Raw genomic sequence first — 24,247 nt, forward strand, 5'->3', positions numbered from 1 at the left:
CATCATCATCACCACCATTATTATTTACATTTATATACCACCTTTATATTCCAAGGATCTCAAGGTGGTGTACGTGGTTCATGCTTCCTCCCCAGTTCATCCTCACAACAACCCTTTGAGGTAGGTTAGGCTAAGAGATGGTGACTGGCTCAAGGTCACCCAGGGAGCTTCATGTAGGGTTGCCATTTGTCCTCTTTTTCCAGGACATATCCTCTTTTCCAGGGACAAAATTTCTGTCCAGGTGAATTTTTAAAATTTGCCAAAATGTCTCTGGCTATACTTTCTGGATGAGACGTAGACAGGACTTGCTTTCCTCTTCTCTTCTCTTGCTCCCCACCAGCAATAGATCACAGCTTCTGTAGCCTCCATATAGTAAAGGTAAAGGGTCCCCTGACCATTCCGTAATTCCAGTCGTGGCCGACTCTGGGGTTGCGGTGCTCATCTCGCTTTATTGGCCGAGGGAACTGGCGTACAGCTTCCGGGTCATATGGCCAGCATGACTAAGCCACTTCTGGCGAACCAGAGCAGCGCACGGAAATGCCGTTTACCTTCCCACTGGAGCGGTACTTATTTATCTACTTGCACTTTGACGTGCTTTCGAACTGCTAGGTGGGCAGGAGCTGGGACAGAGCAAAGGGAACTCACCCCATCATTGCGGGGATTCGAACCGCCAACCTTCTGATCAGCAAGTCCTAGGCTCTGTGGTTTAACCCACAGCACCACCCGCTTCCCCCTACATATAGTAGGGGTATTTAAAATGAGAGATGTCATAGCGTCCTCTTCTTCGCTCTTCAAAATATGGCAACTCTAGCTTCATGGCCAAGTGGGGATTCAAACCCTGTTCTCCCAGGTCCTAGTCCAACACTCTAACCATTACGCCACACTGGCTCTCATTATGAGGTTATTCTGAGGTGTCACAATGGCTCCAGGGCGGTTCAGCTGGTCGAGAGCTGCCCAGCTGAACCAAGGGGATTTGGGGAATGTTTATCTGCGTTAAATATGGAGGTAAGGGGGAACCCAATAGACATGGGTTGTAGGAACAGAGGAAGCTGCCTTATACTGAGCCAGGCCATTGGTCCACCTAGCTCAGTACTGACCACACTAACTGGCAGCAGCTGTCCTGGGTGCTAGTCTGAGATCTCTCCCAGCCTCACCTGGATACAAAACACTGGGAGTTGGGGGAGACTTTCCCATGGAAAGCAGACCAGTGTCTCTTCTAGCCAGTGATGTTTTTTCTGGGGGGAAAGGGTGGGGGAACTCACCACAATGTCTGTTTGTTTGTTTATTGTGGGCCCAGTCACAGTGCCTCTGCCCAGGCAGACAATGATCTGGATTAGAAATGGCCACAACTTTATTGATTAGAGATATAGGTGGGTTTTTGGCTCAGGCATTGGGTGTACGTCTGTTCCAGCCCCCTCTGCCAGAAAAAAATATATATATTTAATTTTTAAAAGGTAAGGGAACTCAGTCCACACCCCACTCCCAGGCTCTTGCTATATATATATATATAAAACCCCTGCCTGTTGCGGTGCGTGGGCTCAGCTGCTGCCCATAGAAACCATCCTTGGCTCCTCTTCTTGCAGACCAACGACAACTCCTGGCGAACATTAACTGCTCAGTCTTACTCCTAATGCATTACCTGCGCGACAAGGTGGGACTGCACAGGACAGGTGAGATGAGTTCCCAAAGCACAAAGAAAGTGGAGCGGCAAACCCTGCCCAGTTGATGGTCAGGAGGCAACAAAGACTGCTTCCCTTTGGTTGACTGTACTACGGATCCTGCAACAGGTAGTGCTGGGTTGGGGGGGGAATGACATGCCATCTCATCTCCATGTGGAAAATATCCTGTGTCCACACTGATTGTGACTTCTATGTACCAGAAGTACAAACTCAAAGGAAGACCCTTGGGCTCTGTTGACTAAGGACTGAAAACTGGCCACCCATGAAGGTCCTTAACCCATCCTGTATTGAGAATATGTACTTTGGAACTCCCATTTTCTTTTCAGCTCCTGTGGCAAACTTTCCTGTTTCAACAAGTGGAGATTTTTTAATCCAATTTTTATCTGCATTGTACCTGGGATTATTCTGGATATATAAATTGTTTTAATTGTTTTTAGATATGAAACCCACTATATATTTTGGAAGGTTGTTTGTTCGCTACGCAGCTGGATGCCTTTTAAGACATCATAACAGAGCTATAATTCCAAGAACCCTTAATAAAATGCAGTTCCCATGATTATTTTTTGGAGAGGAAGTCATGTGGGTGAAATTTCCGAAAAGCAGCGCTTTGTCCTGGATCTTAGGCAAGTCAATCAAAAAAATGCAACCCTACCATATGTTTAAAACACTTGTATCACTTTAGTGGCCAGGGCTCCCCCCCTTAAAGAATTCTGGGAACTGTAGTTTGTTCAGGGTGTTGAGAATTGTTAGGAGACCCCTAAAACCCCCACAGGGCTGTAATTCTCAAGAGTTCTCTGGGAATAAAGATTGTTAAAGTCTTTTTTAAAAGAAGAAGAAGAAGAAGAAAAAGAAGAAGAAGAAAATTCTATTAAATATTTTTCATAATACAATAAGATAAAAGAAACTAATCTAAATAAAATCAAAAACAGGGAAACAAAGAAGGATAATACCAAAAGGAAACCCAAATAGAATAATAGAAAAGAAAATAATAAAATAAAAATAAAAAGGATTTCTAATTTGCTGTCAGCAAGAAATTACTCAAAATATTCATTCTAGAATGGCACCCAACTGATAAAAGGCAATATTTTCCAAGTCTTCTGACCCAAATAGATTAATTCATTTTCCTTTTTACGCAAAAAGTCCAAAAGGGCTTCTCTGATTATTATTATTAATAAATATCAGCAATAGTCTTCCTGTATCAAACATATTGATTGTTAAATTATGTGGGAACTGTAGTTCTGTGAGGGAAATAGAGACTTCCTAACATCTCTCAGAACGCTTAACAAACTGCAGTTCCCAGGATCCTTTAGGTCGGGGAAGCCATTACTGTTTTCTGTGCTTTTGAGCCCTCCCTGTCCTAATGGACACTAGTCACCACCAATCCAGTTGCAATCCTTTTCTACTTGCCTGAACCTTTTAGGACTTGGGCACGCTTCTGCATTTCCACTAAAGACTTATACTCTGTTTTGCATTTAGCCACATTCTGAATAAATTTGACTATTTGAAATATGTTGCTTTCTTTGTTATTGTCTTTAAATGTTTGTAGATCAGGCCCTAGGGGAAATCTGGCAATTAAATAACCACAATTACTTTTTCAAGAGTGTATAATGCAAGACTGAGAACTGGCAACTCCTGGTGTAGTTGTGTTCTGTTGGGGCTGACCCACAACCCTTGACCAAAGGATGAGAGTGTCGTAGACTTGTTGGAGGCAGAAGAATGGTGGGAGGAACCAGTTGGGGAACCCCCAAGGGAACAGGGCTCAGACCCTAGGGAGTGGTGGTGGGATCACAATGAGTAGACACAGGGAGAAGAGGGGCGAGACTGGGAAGAGGAATTGTCAGAAGCTGAAGAGGAAAGAAGGTTTAGTGAGCAGGGAGAGTCTGTGGCAGAGAGAAGACCAGAAGCAGAGGCTGAAGAGGAGAGAATCATAGAATCATAGAATCATAGAGTTGGAAGAGACCACAAGGGCCATCGAGTCCAACCCCCTGCCAAGCAGGAAATACCATCAGAGCACTCCTGACATATGGTTGTCAAGCCTCTGCTTAAAGACCTCCAAAGAAGGAGACTCCACCACACTCCTTGGCAGCAAATTCCACTGTCGAACAGCTCTTACTGTCAGGAAGTTCTTCCTAATGTTTAGGTGGAATCTTCTTTCTTGTAGTTTGGATCCATTGCTCCGTGTCCGCTTCTCTGGAGCAGCAGAGAACAACTTTTCTCCCTCCTCTATGTGACATCCTTTTATATATTTGAACATGGCTATCGTATCACCCCTTAACCTCCTCTTCTCCAGGCTAAACATGCCCGGCTCCCGTAGCCGTTCCTCATAAGGCATCGTTTCCAGGCCTTTGACCATTTTGGTTGCCCTCCTCTGGACACGTTCCAGTTTGTCAGTGTCCTTCTTGAACTGTGGTGCCCAGAACTGGACACAGTACTCCAGGTGAGGTCTGACCAGAGCAGAATACAGTGGCACTATTACTTCCCTTGATCTAGATGCTATACTCCTATTGATGCAGCCCAGAATTGCATTGGCTTTTTTAGCTGCCGCGTCACACTGTTGGCTCATGTCAAGTTTGTGGTCAACCAAGACTCCTAGATCCTTTTCACATGTACTGCTCTCAAGCCAGGTGTCACCCATCTTGTATTTGTGCCTCTCATTTTTTTTTGCCCAAGTGCAATACTTTACATTTCTCCCTGTTAAAATTCATCTTGTTTGTTTTGGCCCAGTTCTCTAATCTGTCAAGGTCGTTTTGAAGTGTGATCCTGTCCTCTGGGGTGTTAGCCACCCCTCCCAGTTTGGTGTCATCTGCAAATTTGATCAGGATGCCCTTGAGTCCATCATCCAAGTCGTTGATAAAGATGTTGAATAAGACCGGGCCCAAGACAGAACCCTGTGGCACCCGACTAGTCACTCTTCTCCAGGATAAAGAGGAACCATTGATGAGCACCCTTTGGGTTCGGTCAGTCAGCCAGTTACAAATCCACTGAGTGGTAGCATAGTCAAGACCGCATTTTACCAGCTTCTTTACAAGAATATCATGGGGCACCTTGTCAAATGCCTTGCTGAAATCAAGGTAGGCTACATCCACTGCGTTCCCTTCATCTACCAGGCTTGTAATTCTGTCAAAAAACGAGATCAGGTTACTCTGACATGACTTATTTTTCAGAAATCCATGCTGACTATTGGTGATCACAGCATTCCTTTCTAGGTGCTCACAGACTGTTTGCTTAATGATCTGCTCCAGAATCTTCCCTGGTATTGATGTCAGACTGACTGGGCGGTAATTATTTGGGTCCTCTCTTTTCCCCTTTTTGAAAATAGGGACAACATTTGCCCTCCTCCAGTCTGCCGGGACTTCGCCTGTTCTCCAGGAATTCTCAAAGATGACTGCCAGTGGTTCTGAGATCACATCTGCCAGTTCTTTTAATACTCTTGGATGCAGTTCATCTGGCCCTGGAGACTTGAATACATCTAGACTAGCCAAGTATTCTTGTACTATCTCCTTAGTTATTCTGGGCTGTGTTTCTTCTGCTGAATCATTTGCTCCAAATTCTTCATCATCATGTTTTCTTTATCGGAGAAGACTGAGGCAAAGAAGGCGTTGAGGAGTTCAGCCCTTTCTGTGTCCCCTGTTTGCATTTCACCATCTTCTCCTCTGAGTGACCCCACTGTTTCTTTGTTCTTCCTTTTGCTACGAACATACCCATAAAAGCCTTTTTTGTTGCTTTTAACCTCTCTAGCAAGCCTGAGTTCATTCTGTGCTTTAGCTTTTCTGACTTTGTGTCTACATGTGCTGGCTATTTATTTGAATTCCTCTTTGGTGGTTTCCCCCCTTTTCCTTTTTTTGTACACATCCTTTTTTAATCTTAACTCAGTTAAAAGTACTTTAGATAGCCACCCTGGCTTCTTTAGGCACCTTCCATGTTTCCATCTCATTGGTATTGCCTGAAGTTGTGCTTTTACTATCTCCCTCTTAACAAACTCCCAGCCATCATGAACTCCCTCTCCTTTTAGTATTACTGTCCATGGGATCTCACCCAGCACTTCCCTAAGTTTTATGAAGTTGGCTTTCTTAAAGTCAAGAAATTGAGTCCTAGTATGCTTGGCTGCTCCTTTCCGCTGTATAGTAAGCTTCAGAAGAGCATGATCACTCGTGCCTAATGATCCTTCCACTTCTACCCCACTAACCAGGTCATCAACATTGTTTAGGACCAGATCTAAAATGGCTGTTCCTCTTGTTGCTTCTCCCACTTTCTGGACAATGAAGTTGTCTGCAAGGCCAGTGAGGAATCTGTTTGACCTTATGCTCTTGGCTGAGTTTGACATCCAACAAATATCCGGGTAATTGAAGTCCCCCATTACTACTATCTCCCTTCCTTTTGCATGCTTGGCCATCTGTTCCAGGAAGGCATCATCTATGTCCTCCGTTTGGCTTGGGGATCTATAGTAAACTCCCACAATGAGGTCACTGTTATTCTTCTCTCCCTTAATTTTGACCCAAATGCTCTCACTTTGGCTTTGAGGTTCTAAATCTTGGATCTCTTCACAGGTATACACATCCCTGACATATAACGCCACTCCTCCTCCTTTCTTGTCTGGTCTGTTTCTCTGAAATAGATTGTATCCCTCCATTATTACATTCCAATCGTGGGACTTATCCCACCAGGTTTCAGTGATGCCTATTATGTCATATTTAGTTTGCTGTACCAAGAGCTCAAGCTCATCTTGTTTATTTCCCATGCTTTGCGCATCAGTGTACAGACATTGAAGTCCATTAATCATTCCCCCGAGTCTCTTATTTAAGGATTTTTTCCTCCCACCACTAGGTCTGCGTGCTGTTTGCTCCATTTGGTCTATGACATTTGGATGATCATCTTCATCAATTGATAGACTCCTACCTTCAGGAGCACTGTCTCCCTCCCCCACATTAGTCAGTTTAAAGCCCTCCTGATGAGGTTTCTGAGATTTTTTGCAAAAACATTCCTCCCAACCATTGTGAGGTGCAGCCCATCGCTTGCCAGAAGTCCATCTTCAAGAAACTGCAGTCCGTGATCTAAGAATCCAAACTGTTCCTGTTTACACCATTTGCGAAGCCAGTTGTTCACTTCCACTATTTTTCCCTCTCTCCCTGGGCCACGTCGTTCAACTGGGAGGACAGATGAGATGACAATTTGTGCATTTAATTGCTTCAATTTCCTGCCCAGAGCCTCGTAGTCTCTTTTGATCTTCTGGAGGCTATTGCTTGCAGTGTCATTGGTTCCCACATGAACCAAGAGGAAGGGGTATTTGTCAGCGGGTTTTATGATTCCTTGCAGTCGTTCAGTTACATCTTGGATCTTAGCCCCGGGGAGACAGCACACTTCCCGAGACATCTTGTCAGGCCCACAGATCACTGCTTCTGTTCCCCTCAGTAGGGAATCCCCTATCACCACTACACGTCTCCTCTTAGGTTTGGTCGGGGTTCTTCCGTGAGCTGTCCGTTCCAAGGTCGCCTGCACATTCCCTGAGGACTGACTTTGCTGCTCGTCTTCATATACCTGATAGACTGTAATGAGGGAGAGATCCTCAAATGGAGTCTGCTCTTCGACTTCAATGCTAGGGGAGAGGACCTCAAAGCGATTGTGTATTTCTAAACAATCAGAGCGAACCCTGGGCCTCCTACTTCTTTGAGTCACGTTTCTCCATATATCTGGCTCCTGTGTTGGTGAACTAGCCTCCTTCTCAGGGGAGTCCCCTGTCTCCTCCTTGGTGGAGACGGTGTGCTCTGTTGCTTCCAAGAAGAGCTCCAGCTCTCTAATTCTTTGGAGCGTAGCTACATGTTCCTCCAGTTGCTGGACTTTGTCTTTTAAGAGGGCAATCAACATGCAATTGCTGCAGGTAAAGCTGCCTGCAACCTTTGGCAAGATGGCAAACATTGTGCAGGAACCGCAGGCGACTGCAGCTGTTCCCTCACCCTCCATCTTGAGAACGTGTCGTTGGGGGTGACTATAGCGGTCCTCCATCATAAAAAGCGTGAAGACAGGACAAATAAATCCCCCCCAAAAAAACCTAGGTCTCCCCCAACAAACGTTCGAGACTAGCTCCCCTAAATCTAAAAGATGGATCAAACTGCGCGCGCCGCTGCCCTGCAAGCTCTGATAAGCTCCTCCCACAGCTAATCACCTGCCTCAACAGAAACCCTGCCCCCTCTGACCTTTGCACAGGGAGAGCAGCTAATCAGCCACAAGAAACACACACAAGAAAACCCTTTTTGTTCCTTCTTCAGCTGCTGCCCTGCAAGCTCTGAGAGAGGCCATGAGGCAGAGATAAATCAGGCTTATGAAGAGTCACAGATGTCCCCCCTCCTGCTGCAACAAGCCCCCATCTCCTCCTGTCTCCTAGCCCCAGAAGAGGGCTGAAATGGGCAGAGCAGCAGCAGGCTCCACACAGGTGTAGTCTCTAATTGTTTGGGGAAAGCCCTGGTGAGGAAGGGACTTAGATGGCTGTGGGGAGGTAGTGACTTTCTGTCTCAGCAACTGATTTTTATGGGGTAAGACCTACCAGGGATGAGCTACTGTGCTCCTTAGGCCTGACAGCCAAGTCTGTGATGGTCGTGTTTTTGCTAATAAAGAGTTAAGACCAACTTTGAATGCTGTGAATGCTCCTTGACAAAGAGGCAAAGTCCCTGCTTACACAGAGGAAAGGAGGTGAACCCACCCACTCCACTGCCCCCCATATCTCTCTGTTCCCTTTTTAGATCCCATCGACTTGTGTGAAGAAAATGGGACCCTGAAGCTCCTATTCCTAGTCAAGTTTCCAGAAGACAGTGCCAGCAAGTTCCTCACTCCCCGTGTGACCTACTACATATGTAAGGTGGAGCGGGGCGCCCCAGGTACATCCAAGGACTAGGAAGCCCCCCTCCCCCACCTGCACAGCTAGTTCTACAGGTGTAGACACAGCTTCCTGAAAGTCATTGCTTCCTTGGCTCCAAATATTCCCTTTCTCAAGGGTGTGGGGTCAGACATACACAGGCTTCCCACTGATAGCACAGCTGGCAGAGCTGTTTCAAAGCAAACCCAGAGAGCTGCCTCTTAAATTGCTGTTGCTTTTTCTTGCCCCATGCAGTCATAAGGTCTAGAAACTTAAAAATGCAACCTGACATTTCCTCTGTGGATCTTGCTATGTTTTCTTGCGTTGTGCTAACTCATCCTTCTCCAACATAAGGAAGTGGCAGGGCATCTGCTTAGCATGCAGAAGGTCCCAGGTTCAATCCCCAGCATCTACAGGCAGTGCTGGAAATGCCCCCCCCCCAGTCTGAAACCCACCAAACTTCTGAGGAGGAGCTGTGACTCAGTGGCAGTGCATCTCCTTTACATGCAGAAGGTCCCAGGTTCATCTCTAGGTAGGGAATATAGGCAGCCCCAAACCCTGGAGAACCTCTACCAGTCAATTTAGACATTACTGAACTTTATGGACCAATGGATCTGAGTATAAAGGCAGTTTCTTCAGATATCTTCAGATATTTCAGACTGCAAATCCCATCAGTCTCAGTCAGCATGGGCTGTAGTCCCAAACCTCTCGGAGGACCCTAGGTAAGGGAGGTTTTATTAGCACCTTGACTCTGCCTGCTGATCTGCTGACAATTCAGCTTTATTTTCTCACTGGCTGTGTTTATTATTATTATTATTATTATTATTATTATTATTAGGGTCATTTGCCACAGTATATTTTTGATTTTATGGATTGTTTTGTGTAGCACGAAATGGGGAATTTTAAGGTATGTGTGTGAGTGCCTTAGCTGGCATATGCAAAAGAGCAACAGCCATTTCTTGTGTTTCGTTCACGGTGCCACTTCCCCACCTCTGATCAGAAAGCTGCTTCTTGACTTATGCAATATATTATATTGAGCTATACTGTTAGGATTATCTGCTCTGACCAGCGGTGGCAAAGCTTTCCCCATGACCCTTTACCTGCCATTTAATTAGCAATACCAGGAACTGAACTCGGAACCCCAGGGGACTCTGTCATTCTTTGCATGCAGAAGGTCCCAGGTTCAAACCCCAATAGCAACTCCAGGGCTGAGAGAGACTACCTGTCCGAAACCCTGGAGAGCTGCTGCCAGTCAGAGTAGACAATCCTGAGCTAGATGGACCAATCTGGTATGATGCAACTTCCTTTGTCCTGCATGCTTGGCAGGTGCTCTTATACAGAACTATGGGATCTCCCCACCCTCCCCACCCCATGGACTCTTGCCAGGTATTCCATACCTGTTGTACCTGGTGTCTTCCAGAAACTTGTGGACTACAATTCTTAAGGGAAAAGGCAGTCCAAAGCATCTAGACTTGCCAGACAGATTGGCGAAGGCTGCCTTGTACCCAGGTTTCTGAGATCTTACCTCTTGGGAAAGAGAGCCAGTAGGGGCAGGAGGTTCAAACTCCCACTTGGCCACACAGTCTCTGCCTCTCAACCTCACCTGCCTAACAGGGTTATTGTAATGTAAGGCAGTGGCTTCCCCTTTCTTTATAACTGCGGATGCTTCATGGCAACGCTTTGTGGAACTGGCTTTTCTAATCTTTCAGAGACCACAGAGAAATCTCCCTCCAGCTGGAGCCAGGGCTGCATCTGCCACAATTCTGGATGTGCAGAGCAAAAAAAGAGCACAGGACAGGGTCCTGAGTGCAGGATTTGGCTTTCTGTGAACCTTGGCTTCCATTAAGGAACAAATTCCTAGCCCCTGTAAAAGCAAAAGATACACTCCGAAATATTTGGATGGTGACGAAATCTCAGAAGCTAGAGGGGTGGCTGAAACAGAGTTCTGGATGCTAGTAGGGAGACTTTTATTCTTCAGTATCATGCTAGTCTTGAGGGTGAGCCAACTGAGAACTCATGGTGCAAAAGAAATGTGTGTGTTTAATTGGCACAATCTGCAGGTTGTCCAGGGGGCAGGTTAGGGAATGCAGCTACTCTTGGCACCAAAATATGGCTTGGGTTGGGGTGGAATCTCCCTCTCTTTTCTTTCATTGCGCACCTGCTCCTCCTGTTTATCGTCTTCTCCTAATCTAATTGAAAACATTAAAGAATGCTCATAAGAGGGAAGCAGGACTGTGCCTGCCTGCCTCCCACCCACTCAAGGCTAGTTGGTCCATTGTGTGGGGGAGGTCAGGGCGTTTGTGCAGCCGAGAGCTTTCGCAGTAAACAGCTGCGGCTCTAACCATGTAGCCCTTCCTTACTAATGCCAGCTGTGTCGCTTCCACTGGCCTGCAGGTACAGTCCTCTTCACAGAACAGAACACATGAACTCCCCTCTCGGGTCTTTGTGGCTGTGGATTCCTGCCTCCCTCTGGCATAAAGGGTATATGGCTCTTTCCTTCTTATTGCCCTGCAGAAGGGTGCAGTGCAGACTCAAGAGCTGATTTTGACCATCCTCCTTTGAACTCTTTCCTTGTGTGTTCAGGCAGTTCTCCCTTAGGGACAGAACCTTCATGGCGCCTGCCTGGGGAAGTTGTTTCCGGGAACTTTAGTTGTGATTCCTGCATTGAAGGATGTTGGACTAGATGGCCCTTGGGAGGGTCCCTTCCAACTTTACAGTTCTATGATTCTATGTATGCTCCCTTGAGCTCCTGGGAGAAGAAGGCAGGATATAAATGCAATAAATAAATATAAAATAAATAAAAGGCAAATGGCAATTAGCTGCAGGCTGGTAGAAATCAGCTGTGAGCATTCTCCCGACTTGTATCTAGGAATGCAGAGCACTCAGCCCAAGTTCCATGTTGCAAATGCATTGCAAAGCGTCAAAGCGAGTAACACAGGGTTCTCTCTTTGCAGGGTCGAAACAAGAAAACAGCTACCGGGCCTTTCACCCTATGTACAAGCACCCTCCAGTAGAATTATTGGGTAGGAACTTGCAGGACTTAAAACTTCTATTCTCAGTGTATCAAAGCGCAACTCTGAAACCTACAAAGTCAGGGCAAGTAAAAGTAGCCCCTTTTACATTTCCTTCCCCTGTGAGCAACACCATATAGGAGAAAGGGGCTAGAAAGAAGTTTTTCTCACCCTCTCTCACAGTGAAAGAGAGGTGCTGGAAATCACCATGAACGCCTCCTTCCTTGCTCTCTTAGAATGGCAATGGCGCCCACCTGGGATGTGCTGGAACCCACATCAGATGGGGGGAAGCCTTGCTCTCTCATATTAAAACTCAGCGGGGTTATGCAATGAAGCCAAATGGTGGGAGATTCAGGACATACAAAAGGAAACAGAGCAGAACTGAACTATGGGACTCTGTACTGTAGGATATACTGCTGGCTGCCAACATGGATGACTTTTAAAGGGTTTCAAACAAGTCTGTGGAGGTTAAAGCTATCAGCGGCTTCCAGCCATGCATTTTCTACAGTGCTGGAGGCAGTGTTCCACTGGATTCCAGTTGCCAAGGATCACAAGTAGCAGGGGTGCTGACTCCTAGGGGCTGAACCCCTTTGACCCCCCCATATTTGTTAGCAGGGGGCTGAGCCCCCTCAGTATTCGTTCAAACATCGTGCATGATATCACAATGCCGTACATGACAGCCAGAGGTGATGCTGTCATGCAAGTCAGCAACACTGCAGCTCCTCCTCCTGTGGCTGCTGTGGAGGGGAAGCACCCCCTGGCCATGGTGGTGGCAGGAGGTACAGGAAATGTCAGCCATGGAAGCTGAGCGATGCCTGGGTGGCATCACCTCTGGGCATCACGTCTGACATCCGGGTGTCATGCAGGACGTTGTGGTGTCACGTAACATCAGCTCACCCAGCGCTTTCCTGAGTCAGCGCACCTGAGAAATAGGAGGAACTTGCTGTTGAACTTGCCTCCTGCTTTCAGGCTTTCCCGTCAAGGCCTCTGTGATAACAAAATGTTGGAATAGATAGGCCTTTGGTCTGACCCAGCAACCAGGCTCCTCTAACGTTTATTTGTTTTGTTTCATGAAATTTATATAAAGCGCTCCTTGACTGCCAAACCCAAAAACAAAGGAAACCTCAAAGAAGTTTGCAAGAAAGGAAAGTAAAACAATGAAATTATCTGGAAAAGAAAAAGTCAAAAACAAGAAGTATTTAAATATTTAGTAAGCTAAAAAACCAGGTTATAACACATGTCAACGTTGTACATGTCTGGGTAGGCTTGCTGAAATAAATTCTTTTTCAGCAGGTGCTGAAAAGGATACAGTGAGGGCAGCTGCCTGATGTCAGTATAGTGCTACCTCAGTTTACGAACTGTTATGTACTGAGTTGAATAGGATCCAAACTGCAGCAGTCTGATTGGTCCTAGAACAATAGGATCCAAATTGCAGCAGTCTGATTGGTCCTAGAACAATAGGATTCAGAATGCAGCAGTCTGATTGGTCCTAGAACAATGCAGCAGTATGATTGGTTGGCAGGATAATGTATAATAAATAAATGTATATAAAGCAGATACTTTGAGGGGACTTTCATTCATTCCTCCTCACCACTATGAGCTGAATAAAGAGCATGAAGTCACTTTGCGACTCTGAGTATATTTCACTGGCGACGAGGATGGGATCCCGCTGAGCTGACTGCCACACACAGCACCGCAGCACTGCCACCTGCCGCACCGCTGCCTCGCACCGTGTATCCAGGCTTCAGCTCCAGGACACAAGGAACTCAGAATGGCAACCGACAGCAGCTTCTCGCCGTTCAACCCAGCATCTGGAGACTGGGAAGCGTACGCCTCCCGTTTCACCTTCCTCCTAGAAGCCAAAGGGGTCACCAATGAAGAAGACGCCAAGAAGAGGGCGATATTCTTCAGCGTCTGTGGAGAGGAGACGTTTGAAATCGCCCGGACTCTCCTTGCACCTGAAGACGTTGCTACTGTTCCATACAAAACAATAATGGAACAGCTGAAGGGGCACTTTTCGCCGCAGCCCTCAGTGGTAGCTCGTCGAAATACCTTCTACGCAAAGCGGCAAGCCCCTGCGGAAACCATAACTGGGTTTGTGACCTCTCTCCGCCAAGCCGCCCGGTTCTGCAACTTCTCAGAGCTGGAGAACATGCTTCGTGACCGCCTCGTCGGTGGCCTGAAGGATGAGAAGCTGCAACGGCGCCTCTACGCTAAGAAGGACCTAACGTTCCAGGTCGCTCTGGAGGAGGCACTGGCAACGGAAGCTGCCAAGAGGTCGACGCAAGAGGCACGGCTGAGCCTGCCATCCCAACCGAGGGTCCACCACGAAGACCTCACCGACGACCCAGGATCTGACAGGGAGGAGGTGCACCGAGTACAGCAGCGCACTCAAGCAGCCCACATACCACAGCTGCCTCGACGAGAAGGAGGGAACTGCGCAAGCTGCGGGGAAAGTCACGAGAGGAGGACCTGCCGTTTCCGCAACACAGAGTGCAGGCAGTGCAGAAAATCAGGACACATCGCTAGGGTGTGTCGAGCTCGGCCCACCCGACGCCAGGCATCAGATGACCAATCCAAGAGCCCCAGGTCCCGGGGCCCAACGCACCAAGGCAACTCGACGGAGCTCACGGACTTCCAGGTATACCAGTTGCCCCACCCCAACGTAGAGAAAATTTATGTAGAGGTACAGATAGAGGGAGCCCCATGCCGCATGGAGCTTGACACGGATTGAACTCTATCCATAATCTCGGCATGGACCTTAAGGAAACTGTGTCCTACTGGGGGTCCCAAACTCAGGCCGGCCCCATTCACCCTCCGGGATTTCCAGAAACGTAAGGTCCCCACAATGGGGGTGGGGACCTTCAGGGTGCAATACCGAGGGCGGACGCGGCAACTGGACTTGCTTGTGGTCAAGGGCCCCTACATTAGCTTACTGGGATTGGCATGGTTTGGACCACTGGGGCTAGCCGTCACTGGGGTGAACCACACTAGCTTACAAGTGGATGTGGACGCCATATGCAAGGAATTTCTAGGGGTTTTCGATGGGAAATTGGGACAGTATACGCCCCCCCATTGTTCTACAGCTTGACCCCGCAGGAAAAATGTCTACTAGGAGTGCCTCAGGTGGACTTCTGGGATTTATGGTGGACGCAGAAGGGGTCCACCCGACTGGGGACAAGGTACGGGCCATTTGTGATGCCCCAGCACCCAAGAGCAAGACTGAACTTCAGGCCTTCTTGGGACTATTGTACTTTTACCATTCCTTCCCCACAAGGCGGCGGTAGCGGAGCCCCTACATAGACTCCTGGACAAGCGGGCCCCTTGGGTGTGGGACCAGCGCCAGGAGGCTGCATTCCAGGCAGTCAAGGACTTGCTTGTCTCAAACTCGGTCTTGGCACATTTCGACGAGAGGCTGCCAGTGGTGCTAGCATGCGACGCCTCGCCCTATGGCATTGGCGCTGTCCTGAGACACCAACTTCCGGATGGAAGAGAGGTACCGGTAGCATACTTTTCCCAGACACTCAACGCAACCGAGTGGAACTACTCGCAAATAGACAAGGAGGGGCTGGCAATCGTGAAGGGAGTAAAAAAATTCCATGATTTCTTGTATGGGCGGCCCTTCACCGTGGTGACTGACCACAAGCCGTTGCTTGGCTTGTTTGCCCCCGAAAAGCAGACCCCCCAAGTGCTGTCTCCTCGCGTCCTCAGGTGGTCAATTTTCCTTGCCAGCTACCAGTATGCACTGATTCACCGCCCAGGGAAGGTGATGGGCCATGCGGACGCCCTCATCAGGCTACCACTACCGGAAACAGGCCCCGACCCAGCACCTGCACAAGAGGTTATGAGCCTGGAGCTGCTTCCCGACCGCGCCATTCAGGCACAAGAAGTGGCACACCATTCCAAGAAAGATAGGGTCATCTCTCGGGTCCTGGACTGGGTGTGGAGGGGATGGCCCAGCAGCAGCCCCGGGCCAGAATTCGCCGGCTACACAACCCGCAAACATGAACTGTCAGCCCACAAGGGGTGCCTGTTATGGGGAAGCAGGGTCGTTGTTCCCCAGCCCCTCCGCAAAAGGGTCCTCATAGCCCTACACGAGACACACCCAGGGGTAGTAAGGATGAAGGCCCTTGCCAGGAGTTATGTGTGGTGGCCGGGGATCGACGGAGAGATGGAGGCCTGGGTCAAACACTGCCAGGCCTGCCAAGAATCCCGCCCAGATCCCCCAAGGGCCCCAGTCCAGTCCTGGGAGTCCGCCCGAGCACCATGGTCATGCCTGCATGTGGACTTCACTGGCCCCTTTCAGGGAAAAACATTCTTCATAGTGGTGGACTCCTACACCAAATGGCTGGAAGTCGCACTGGTACCGTCCACTTCTACGTCCGCAGCCATCCGGGTACTACGCAGGCTGTTTGCAACCCACGGGCTCCTGGACACTCTCGTCTCAGACAACGGGACTGCATTTACGTCAGGAGAATTCCAAACCTTCACAGCGCAGAACGCCATCCGCCATATCCGTTTGGCGCCATTCCACCCTGCCACCAATGGCCAAGCAGAACGCATGGTGCGGACCACCAAGGACACCCTTCACCGCATGACACAAGGGGATTGGGAGTACCGCCTTGCCACATTCCTCCTAGCACAGCACAGCACCCCCAGCTCAATGACTGGCCGGAGCCCCGCTGAACTACTAATGGGTCGGCGCCTTGCAATCAGATTGGACCGCCTTCACCCCGATAGAGCTCAGGATGAGGTAGTGGTGGGGGAAGGCAGGAACCCCCGGACCTTCGAGGCCCAGGACCCAGTGTACGCAAAGAATTTTGGGGCAGGCCCAGCATGGGTACCCGCCACAGTCTCCAGGGTCACTGGCCCTGTGTCGTACGAGGTGCTAACAGATGGGGGGCAATGCTGGCGCCGCCACTGCGACCAGATACGGCGACAATTCCCGGGAGAAAACCAGGAGGAGGAAAGGGCAGAGGAGTCCCAAGGGAACAGAGGGGCAGTGAGGCCCATAGAGCAGGAGGGGCCAGCAGGAGAGGCAAAATCAGTAAATACAGAGAGGACCCGCGAGGCCGAAAGGACACCGGAACCAGAACCACGACTGAGCGAGCCGGTTGTGCCAGACCAAACAGCCCCATCACAGCCAGCATCCTTGGAACACGAGCCAGAAACTGAACCCCGGACCAGGGAACACCCCAGGCCGCAACGCACACGTAGGCTGCCGGCGTACCTCAAGGACTATGAATGCGACCTCCCGGGCAGTACTGGAACTTAGAGGGGAGGGGTGTTATGTACTGAGTTGAATAGGATCCAAACTGCAGCAGTCTGATTGGTCCTAGAACAATAGGATTCAGAATGCAGCAGTCTGATTGGTCCTAGAACAATGCAGCAGTATGATTGGTTGGCAGGAACCACCCAATCATGCTCCAGATATAAGTGAATCCACAACCTGATTGGCTTACAGTAGAATTCCGGAATTAGCCAATCATGTGCAGCCCATTGTGTAAATAATGTATATAAAGCAGATACTTTGAGGGGACTTTCATTCATTCCTCCTCACCACTATGAGCTGAATAAAGAGCATGAAATCACTTTGCGACTCTGAGTATATTTCACGAACTTAATCTGTTCCAGAAGTCCGTTCTTAAACCGAGGCGTGCTTTCCCTAATGAGGCCTCCTGCCGCCGGTGCCCTTCCACCGTTCAGATCCCATTCTTAGACCAAGGTAAAGTTCGCAACTCGGGACACTACTTCCAGTTTTGCAGAGTTTGTGAATCAAATCATTCGTAAGCAGAGCTGTACTTAAACCGAGGTACCACTATAGGCAGGTTATTCCAATGTGTAGCTGTTCTTTTGTCCCTGCAAATCACAGACCCAGGTAGAAGGCAGAGCTTTTAGATCTCCAAGTGGTGGTATATTCTAGACAGACTTCGACGCCTAGCATCTTCTTTTTTTTTATAGAACTGAGGCACTGGGTGTCAGAACAAAGGCCAATCCTACCCCCTTACTTTAGGTCTGAGCAGAAGACTGTTATCTTTACTAGAAATTTCTGGGTGAGCCAGCCAACAATTTCCCCAATACCCTCAGAAACCTGAGAGGCAGAATTGTCAACCACTAGATTAAGAACAAAGCAGGTCCCCCACCAACCATACCAGCCTTAGAAAAGATTTTGATATATGGGCACAGCAGACATTTTTATCCAATAATACAAGCTAGTTGCATAAGAAAAGGGTAGTTCCATTTGAGGAATGCTTCGCCAGGAGAGTGCAGGCAAAATAAAATAAAATAAAACAAACCTAAATTACCTGTCTCTGATCTTTCCCTCTTGTTGAGCACCAATCTCCGAGTGGTGAGAAACTCCAGAGATTCCAGGCGATTGCCCAGGGTTCGGTTTGCTGGCAATAAGTGACAGCAGAGACTGTGGTGTCTTTATGGCATATGACTTATTCACACATCTATGCAAGCTGGAGGGGCTCACAGCACTAACACCCCAATAAGGTCTTGCTTCTCCCAGTCACAGCCTTTCTTAAAATCTCCTCCCACCACCTCCCCAATTTTTAAAGTCAACAACTGAAACAGAGCCTATTGCTATCCTTGTTTTTAGGAAACTCTATAAAGCATGGGTTCCAGGCATATACCCAGGGTTCAGTTTCCTAGGAATGAGGTTCAGCGGAGACTGTGGTGTCTTTATGACATATGGCTTATTCACACATATACATAACCTGAGCCTACGCTGGAGGGGCTCACAGCATTAACAACCAAGAAAGTCTTTGTTGTCCCAATCACAGCCTTGGATTCCAGGAGAAATCAAGCATGGCTCTCCCTCTCTGGCTTGCGCCTGCTTCTAACTTCCAGCTCTCTCTCACACACAACTCTCCACTCTGGCTTTTGTCTTTCTAACTTAACACCTAGTTGAGGGAGGGCTCCTCACCCATTTGCCCTCTGGCACAGAGCCACTTCCTTTGTTACCTTAAAGACCTATACTTAGGCCATTACCATGAAGCAGCCTGGCTATTCCAATAATCGAGTCCTTGCTGGTTCCAAGAATAGAACTGACTTGGGCATACAGCCTAACCGCCCCTCCCCCACCCTGCCCTGCAAACTCACAACACTCTGCTTTGCCCTAGCCTTCCTTCAAGCCCCAACAGAGATCCAAGACTCCTAGATTAGACAATAAACCAACATGCAGTCAGGAAATAGGCAGAAGCCTTGTTCCTTTTTTGACTGGTGGTTTTATATCTCTAGCAGGTCAGGCCAACTTTTATCTTCAATCCAGCCGATCCAAGGCTCTTTAGAGGTATCTCTTATTTTATAATGAACTCCAAAAAAGGGGCAGGGGTGGGGAGTCTCCGCAGCTGGACGGTGTTATGAGAATTAGCCGACTCTCATGTTTGCCTTGGACAGGCTGGCCCAAGAGATAAGCAAGCATCCTAAGGCTACTCATCATTTCTACTTTCCCATACTCTCTTTCCTTTCAGAGCCAGGCCGGCCGTTACCAGTGCCAGCACAGAATCCCAAATTCTGACTCTGGAGAGTTGCTACTCCTAACACCGAGAAAAATCTAGGAGGGACCACCAGGGTTCTTCACCAGCTACCAGAGGGGCAGCAAATGAAGAACGACTCTGGGTCAAAGATCCCCAGCACACTGTGGCCAGATGTGGCATGCGCTGGAGTTTAGGGCAGATTCGGAGCTACCCAGCTCTGTAAAGAGAGGGAAATAGGCAGAAGAAGTGCATGGTAGCTGTGGGCTGCATCAGGGAGATAAGGAGGATGTTGACAGTGTGCATTCAGAGGAGGGAGACCAAGAGGGATCTGGAATCTGTGAGGGCTCTGGAATCAGAGTCCTTTGAGGGTGTGGGCATGTTAGGCTAAGGGGAGACATGATAGCTGCCATCACATATTTGAAAGGATGGAAGTTTATAAATCTATGCAAGGCATGGAGAGAGAAGATAGGAGGAAGTTTTTTCCTCCTTCTCTCAAAACACTAGAGCTCATGGACACTAAGTGAAGCTGATTGCTGGGAGATTTAGGGCAGATCATGGAATCATAGAATTGGACTCCAAGCACCATCTAGCCCAACCCCCTGCAATGCAGGAATCTCAGTTAAAGCATCCATGACAGATGGCCCTCCAATCTCTGCTAAAAACCTCCAAGGAAGGAGAGTCCACCACCTCCCAAGGGAGACCATCCCCCTGCCGAACAGCTCTTACTGTCAGAAAGTTCTTCCTAATGGTTAGTCAGAATCTCCTTTATCACAGTTTGACGCCTGCCCTCCAAAGCAGAAGAAAACAACCTTGTTCCATCTTCCAGGAAATAGCCCTTGAGATATCTGAGGATAGCTATCATATCTCCTCTCAGTTTCCTCTTTTCCAGGCTAATACCCAGCTCCCTCAACCATCCTGCATAAGGATTGGTTTCCAGACCCTTGATAATCTTAGTCATCCTCCTCTGCACACGTTCCAGCTTCTCAATGTCCTTCTTAAATTGTGGTGCACAAAACTGGACACAGGACTCCAGGTGTGTTCTGACCATGGCAGAATAGACCGAGACTATTACTTCCCTCGATTGGAACACTATACTTCTGTTGAATATAGGCAGACTAGAATACCATCAGCTTTTTTTTTTTGCTCATGTTAAGCTTGTGGTCCACTAAGTCCCCTAGATCCTTTTCACACGTTCTACTGATAAGTCAGGTTTCCCTGTCTTATCTTTGTGCAGCTGCCTATTCCTGCCCAAGTGCAGAACCTTAGATTTGTTTCTACTGAAATTCATTTTTTTAGTTTGGATCCAGTTCTCCAATCTGTTACGGCCACGTTGAATCCTTTTTTCTGCAGCATTTTCTGAGCACCCCTCTCAGTTTGGTGTCATCTGCAAATTTGTTGAGGTTGGTCTTAAGCTGACCCTCAATTCCTTTGTCCAAGTCATTTATAAAGATGTTGAGCAACAACAGGCTCAGGACAGTACTGTGTGGCACCCCAATTGTCACTTTTTTCCAGGATGACAAGGAACCATTACCGAGCACTCTTTGGGTTCAGTCAGTCAACCAGTTACAGAACCACCTAGCAGCTACAAATCTACCACATCTAGCCCACATTTTATCAGCTTCTCTGCAAAAATATCATGGGGGACTTTGTCAAAAGCCTTCCTGAAATCAATATACACTACATCTTCAGCATTCCCCTGATCCACATAGTTTGTAACTGCATCAAAAAGAAATAAATAAATGAAATTTGTCTGGCTTAACTTGCTTTTGAGAAGTTAGTAATCACAGCATTCTTTTCTAAGTGCTCACAGACTGACTGTTGAATTATCTGTTCTAGGACCTTCCCTGATATAACATAAAGTACTTATTCACTCACCACATAGTGGAACTCACTTCCCCAGGAGGTAGTGGTGGCCAGCAATTTGGAGGGTTTTCAAAGAGGATTAGACAAATTAATGGTGGAAAGGGCTTTGAAAGGCTACTCTCCTTAATGGCTGTGCTCTGCCTCCACAGCTGGAGGCAGCAATGCTTCTGAATAGCAGTTGCTGAAAACCACAGGAGGGGAGAGTTGCTCTCTGCTCAGATCCTGCTCCATGGTTTCCCACAAGTATCTGGTTAGCCACTGTGAGAATAGGATGCTGGATTAGATGGGCCATTGGCCTGATCCAGTCATGGAGTAGGCTTGTTCTCTGTTGCTCGGAATGGTCTGGAGATATCTATATCTATATCTATATCATCTGTCTGTCTATCATCTATCTCTGTGGGGTGCAGAAATAATTTGATGGGTAAGAGTGCTGGTTGAAATAATAATGAAACATAGGGTTTATTACTCCTAGTAAACAAATCCATTCTGAGTACAAGCTCCCATGTGGCTGTCATGGAATCATGAGGTCAGCTAAAAGGAAGGTCCAACACTAACACTAACTGAAGCAGCAGCAGAAAGGAAGTTAAGCTGAGAGAGAGAAAACGATCAGCAGAAGGAATCAGTGAGGGTCCGAGCCTCTATCCCACCTCTCTAACTTACTGCAAGCATCATTGCTTTGCACCCAACAAGGCTGGACAGCAAGAGAAACTTCAGAACGATCAGAGCTGCTCAACAACAGGACAGCATGCCTTGGAAGGTGGTGATTCTCCTTCCCTGGAGGCTTCTGAGCATCTGTCAGGGATACCGTAGTTGTAATCTTCCAACACTGAGCTGGGGTAGAGGTTGGACTTGATGTCCTCCAGGGTCCCTCCCAACTGAGAAGAATGCTATGATTTTCCAGTGAACACCAGGTTGGTCTTAAGCTGACCCTGAACTACTTTTCCACACTGTTCCGCCTCTCCAGTTGCTCACTCAGAGCAGGGGTTGCCATTTAAGCTCAGCCAGTCACTGTCTCTCCCACAGCCTCAGCCCCCACTTCTGTAAAATGGCACCAATCAGGATGGTCACATCCACATCGTACCTTGAAAGCACACAACTTCCCCCCAAAGAAACCTGGGAACTCTAGTTTGTTAAGGGTGCTGGGAATTATAGTTCTGAGTGGTGAACTACAGTTCCCAGGATTATTTGGTGGGCACTGCTAAAAATGTATGGAGTGGATGTGGCCCAGCCTCATCAGGGTGGTTGTGAAGCAGAGAACAAGTCTGATTTTTTTAAAAAAAAATGTTTTGGAAATTGTAATTGCTGCATGCACTGTGACAGGCCATAAAGCTGCGTTTGGGTTGATGGTGCAGCCAGCTGGGCTTTTCAAGGCTGCAGCAGAAGGTCCTCTTCCCACTGAGCATCTCTGCTTGCCCTTCAGACTCCTTGCGTAACCAGTGTGACATCCTTGAGAAAAGCCGCCTCAAGATTCTCAAGAGCACAGATGGCAAGAAGCCCCCAACCATGGAATCACTCCTGTCGTGCATGGCAGTAGCAAATCAGATGGTGGTGAGGCACTCATTTTTACCTGGGGGGGGGGGCAGATCCAGTTAATTTTGGCCCTGTATAGCTTGTCTGACGCAACTCCAGGACTTGCCATGCACATACCCCTCTCTTGTCTAGACTCCATCTAGGCAAGCAAAAGGGCTTGTTTGAGCCAGGTAAAAACACCCAGGGAGGGTGTGAAGCAGGGCTGGTGAGAGGCGTGGCCTGGGGAGAAAGAGGGTGTGGCTGGGCAGGGGTGCAGTGCTAGGGGAGAATTCTGCGGGCTTGACAGAGAGGCCTGGTGCCCTTAGTTTTCTCACCTCTGGTTTAGCATCCTATCTCTTTCCATCTTCAGCACCTTGTAGCCTTTGTGATCTTGCCAGAGGGAGCTAGTCTCCTCCTGCCTCAGGGAATTGCCTTTCTTTCCAGGGGTTGTTGTTGTTTTTAATAAAAAAAAATTCTGGGCAGGGTGGGGTTGACTAAAACGTGTCTTTAACAGTAGCACATGTGCATATATATTAAGGTCCCAGGTATAGTTTGTCACTTCAAATCACTCTGGTATTTTTTATTTATTTGTTACATTTATATCCCACCTTTTCCTCCAGTGAGCTCAAGGTGTTGCACATGATTCTCCCCATTTCATCTTCCCAAAAATCCTGTGAGGTAGGCCATGCTGGAGAAAAGAAATGCATTTCCTTCTCTTGCGTTTGCAGTTAATGGATGTGTTACTTTAAACCACAAGACGACACAGTTTGTTTAGCAATGTGGCCAGCACTTATGTGTAGTCTTTGCTTTGTCTAAGTTAACCCCACCCCTAAATGATGAGCTGTGTTTTGTTTGCTGTTCTCTCCCAACTTGTTGAGACAATATGTCTGTTATTTTCTCTCTCTCATCTACACACATCTAGTAAATAGTTGCAGCATGAATAAAGCCTTTGTACTCCAGAAACTGTGTGATTTTTTTCAACTCAGTTCACCCAAGCTGCAAGGTCTGTTAACAGGTTAGGCTAAGAGATGGGTGCTAGCCAAAGGTCCCCCAGTGAGCTGCGTGGTTTTGGGATTTGAACCCTCCTTTCCCAGGTTTTAGCCTGACACTCTAACCATTATGCCACATTGGTTCTTAACTTTTGAACTTTGGACCCAAAACTTTCCCCCCTGATTTCTCTTTAACTGAGTGAAGAATTGCCTTCTTGACTTTTAAATCAGTGGAGGAGGGCAGGGCTGTTGGAGAGTAGATGAATGCAACCAACAGCCAAGGGAAGGGGAGTCTTCAGCCATGTGCAACAGCAGAGAGAATGGTGGGGGAAAGAGAGATACTTGTTTGGAGCACTGGGGTGTTGTGGGCACACCCCTGCTTTCACCTGAGAGCCAGTGGTGGCATAGTGGTCAGCGTGTCAGATTAGGACCTGGGAGACCAGGGTTCAAATTCCCACTTGACCACATGAAGCTGACTGGGTGACCTTGGGTTGTTGTTGTGGAGATTAAACGAGGAAGGGGGAACCACGTAAACCACCTTGAGCTCCCTGGATATAAAGTTGAGCTATGGATGGATGGATGTTGGGTTCTTGCCACCTCCGCCTCCTTCAAGGGCCACTGCTGCTGCACCCTAAACTCTGTTGATCTGTGTTTGTCTCCTATGCCCAGGGGAAAGCCAGTGGGAAGTCTGGGACCAGTTCATCTGGCGGCCTAGATGATGAGGGCCAGCCTCGTAAGACGACCACAGCAGCCAAAGCCAGGTGGGAGATAGGCAAGAAGGATAAACATCGCTGAGTACCGAAGGTGATGCCCAGAGGGAGCTGCAGCCCGCCATCACTGTGAATAAAGGCACCTTTGGACCTGA

General features: G+C 48.0%; 1 protein-coding gene across 2 annotated transcripts; it reads left to right on the forward strand.

Moving 5' to 3' along the window:
* The first annotated feature begins 915 nt into the window (after positions 1–915).
* CZHXorf65 (chromosome Z CXorf65 homolog) lies at positions 916–24,247 on the forward strand. Of its 2 annotated transcripts, XM_053374161.1 has the most exons (6): positions 916–1,005; positions 1,584–1,670; positions 8,414–8,548; positions 11,481–11,549; positions 22,305–22,432; positions 24,052–24,247. In XM_053374161.1, exons 1-6 carry the CDS (start codon positions 981–983, stop codon positions 24,175–24,177), a joined length of 570 nt encoding a protein of 189 aa, XP_053230136.1. In that variant the 5' UTR covers positions 916–980; the 3' UTR covers positions 24,178–24,247. The 2 variants fall into 2 exon arrangements, with proteins under 2 accessions (XP_053230136.1, XP_053230137.1); XM_053374162.1 differs by lacking the exon at positions 11,481–11,549.

Source organism: Podarcis raffonei, chromosome Z, assembly GCF_027172205.1.
Source record: "Podarcis raffonei isolate rPodRaf1 chromosome Z, rPodRaf1.pri, whole genome shotgun sequence".
Classification (NCBI taxonomy): Eukaryota; Metazoa; Chordata; class Lepidosauria; order Squamata; family Lacertidae; genus Podarcis; species Podarcis raffonei.

Bases quoted from the DNA above. Each gene is read 5' to 3' on its own strand.
- CZHXorf65 (XM_053374161.1), top strand. From the start codon at position 981: ATGTTTATCTGCGTTAAATATGGAG. The intron at 1,006-1,583 runs GTAAGGGGGAAC...CTCTTCTTGCAG, and splicing joins TATCTGCGTTAAATATGGAG to ACCAACGACAACTCCTGGCG. The intron at 22,433-24,051 runs GTGAGGCACTCA...TCCTATGCCCAG, and splicing joins CAGTAGCAAATCAGATGGTG to GGGAAAGCCAGTGGGAAGTC.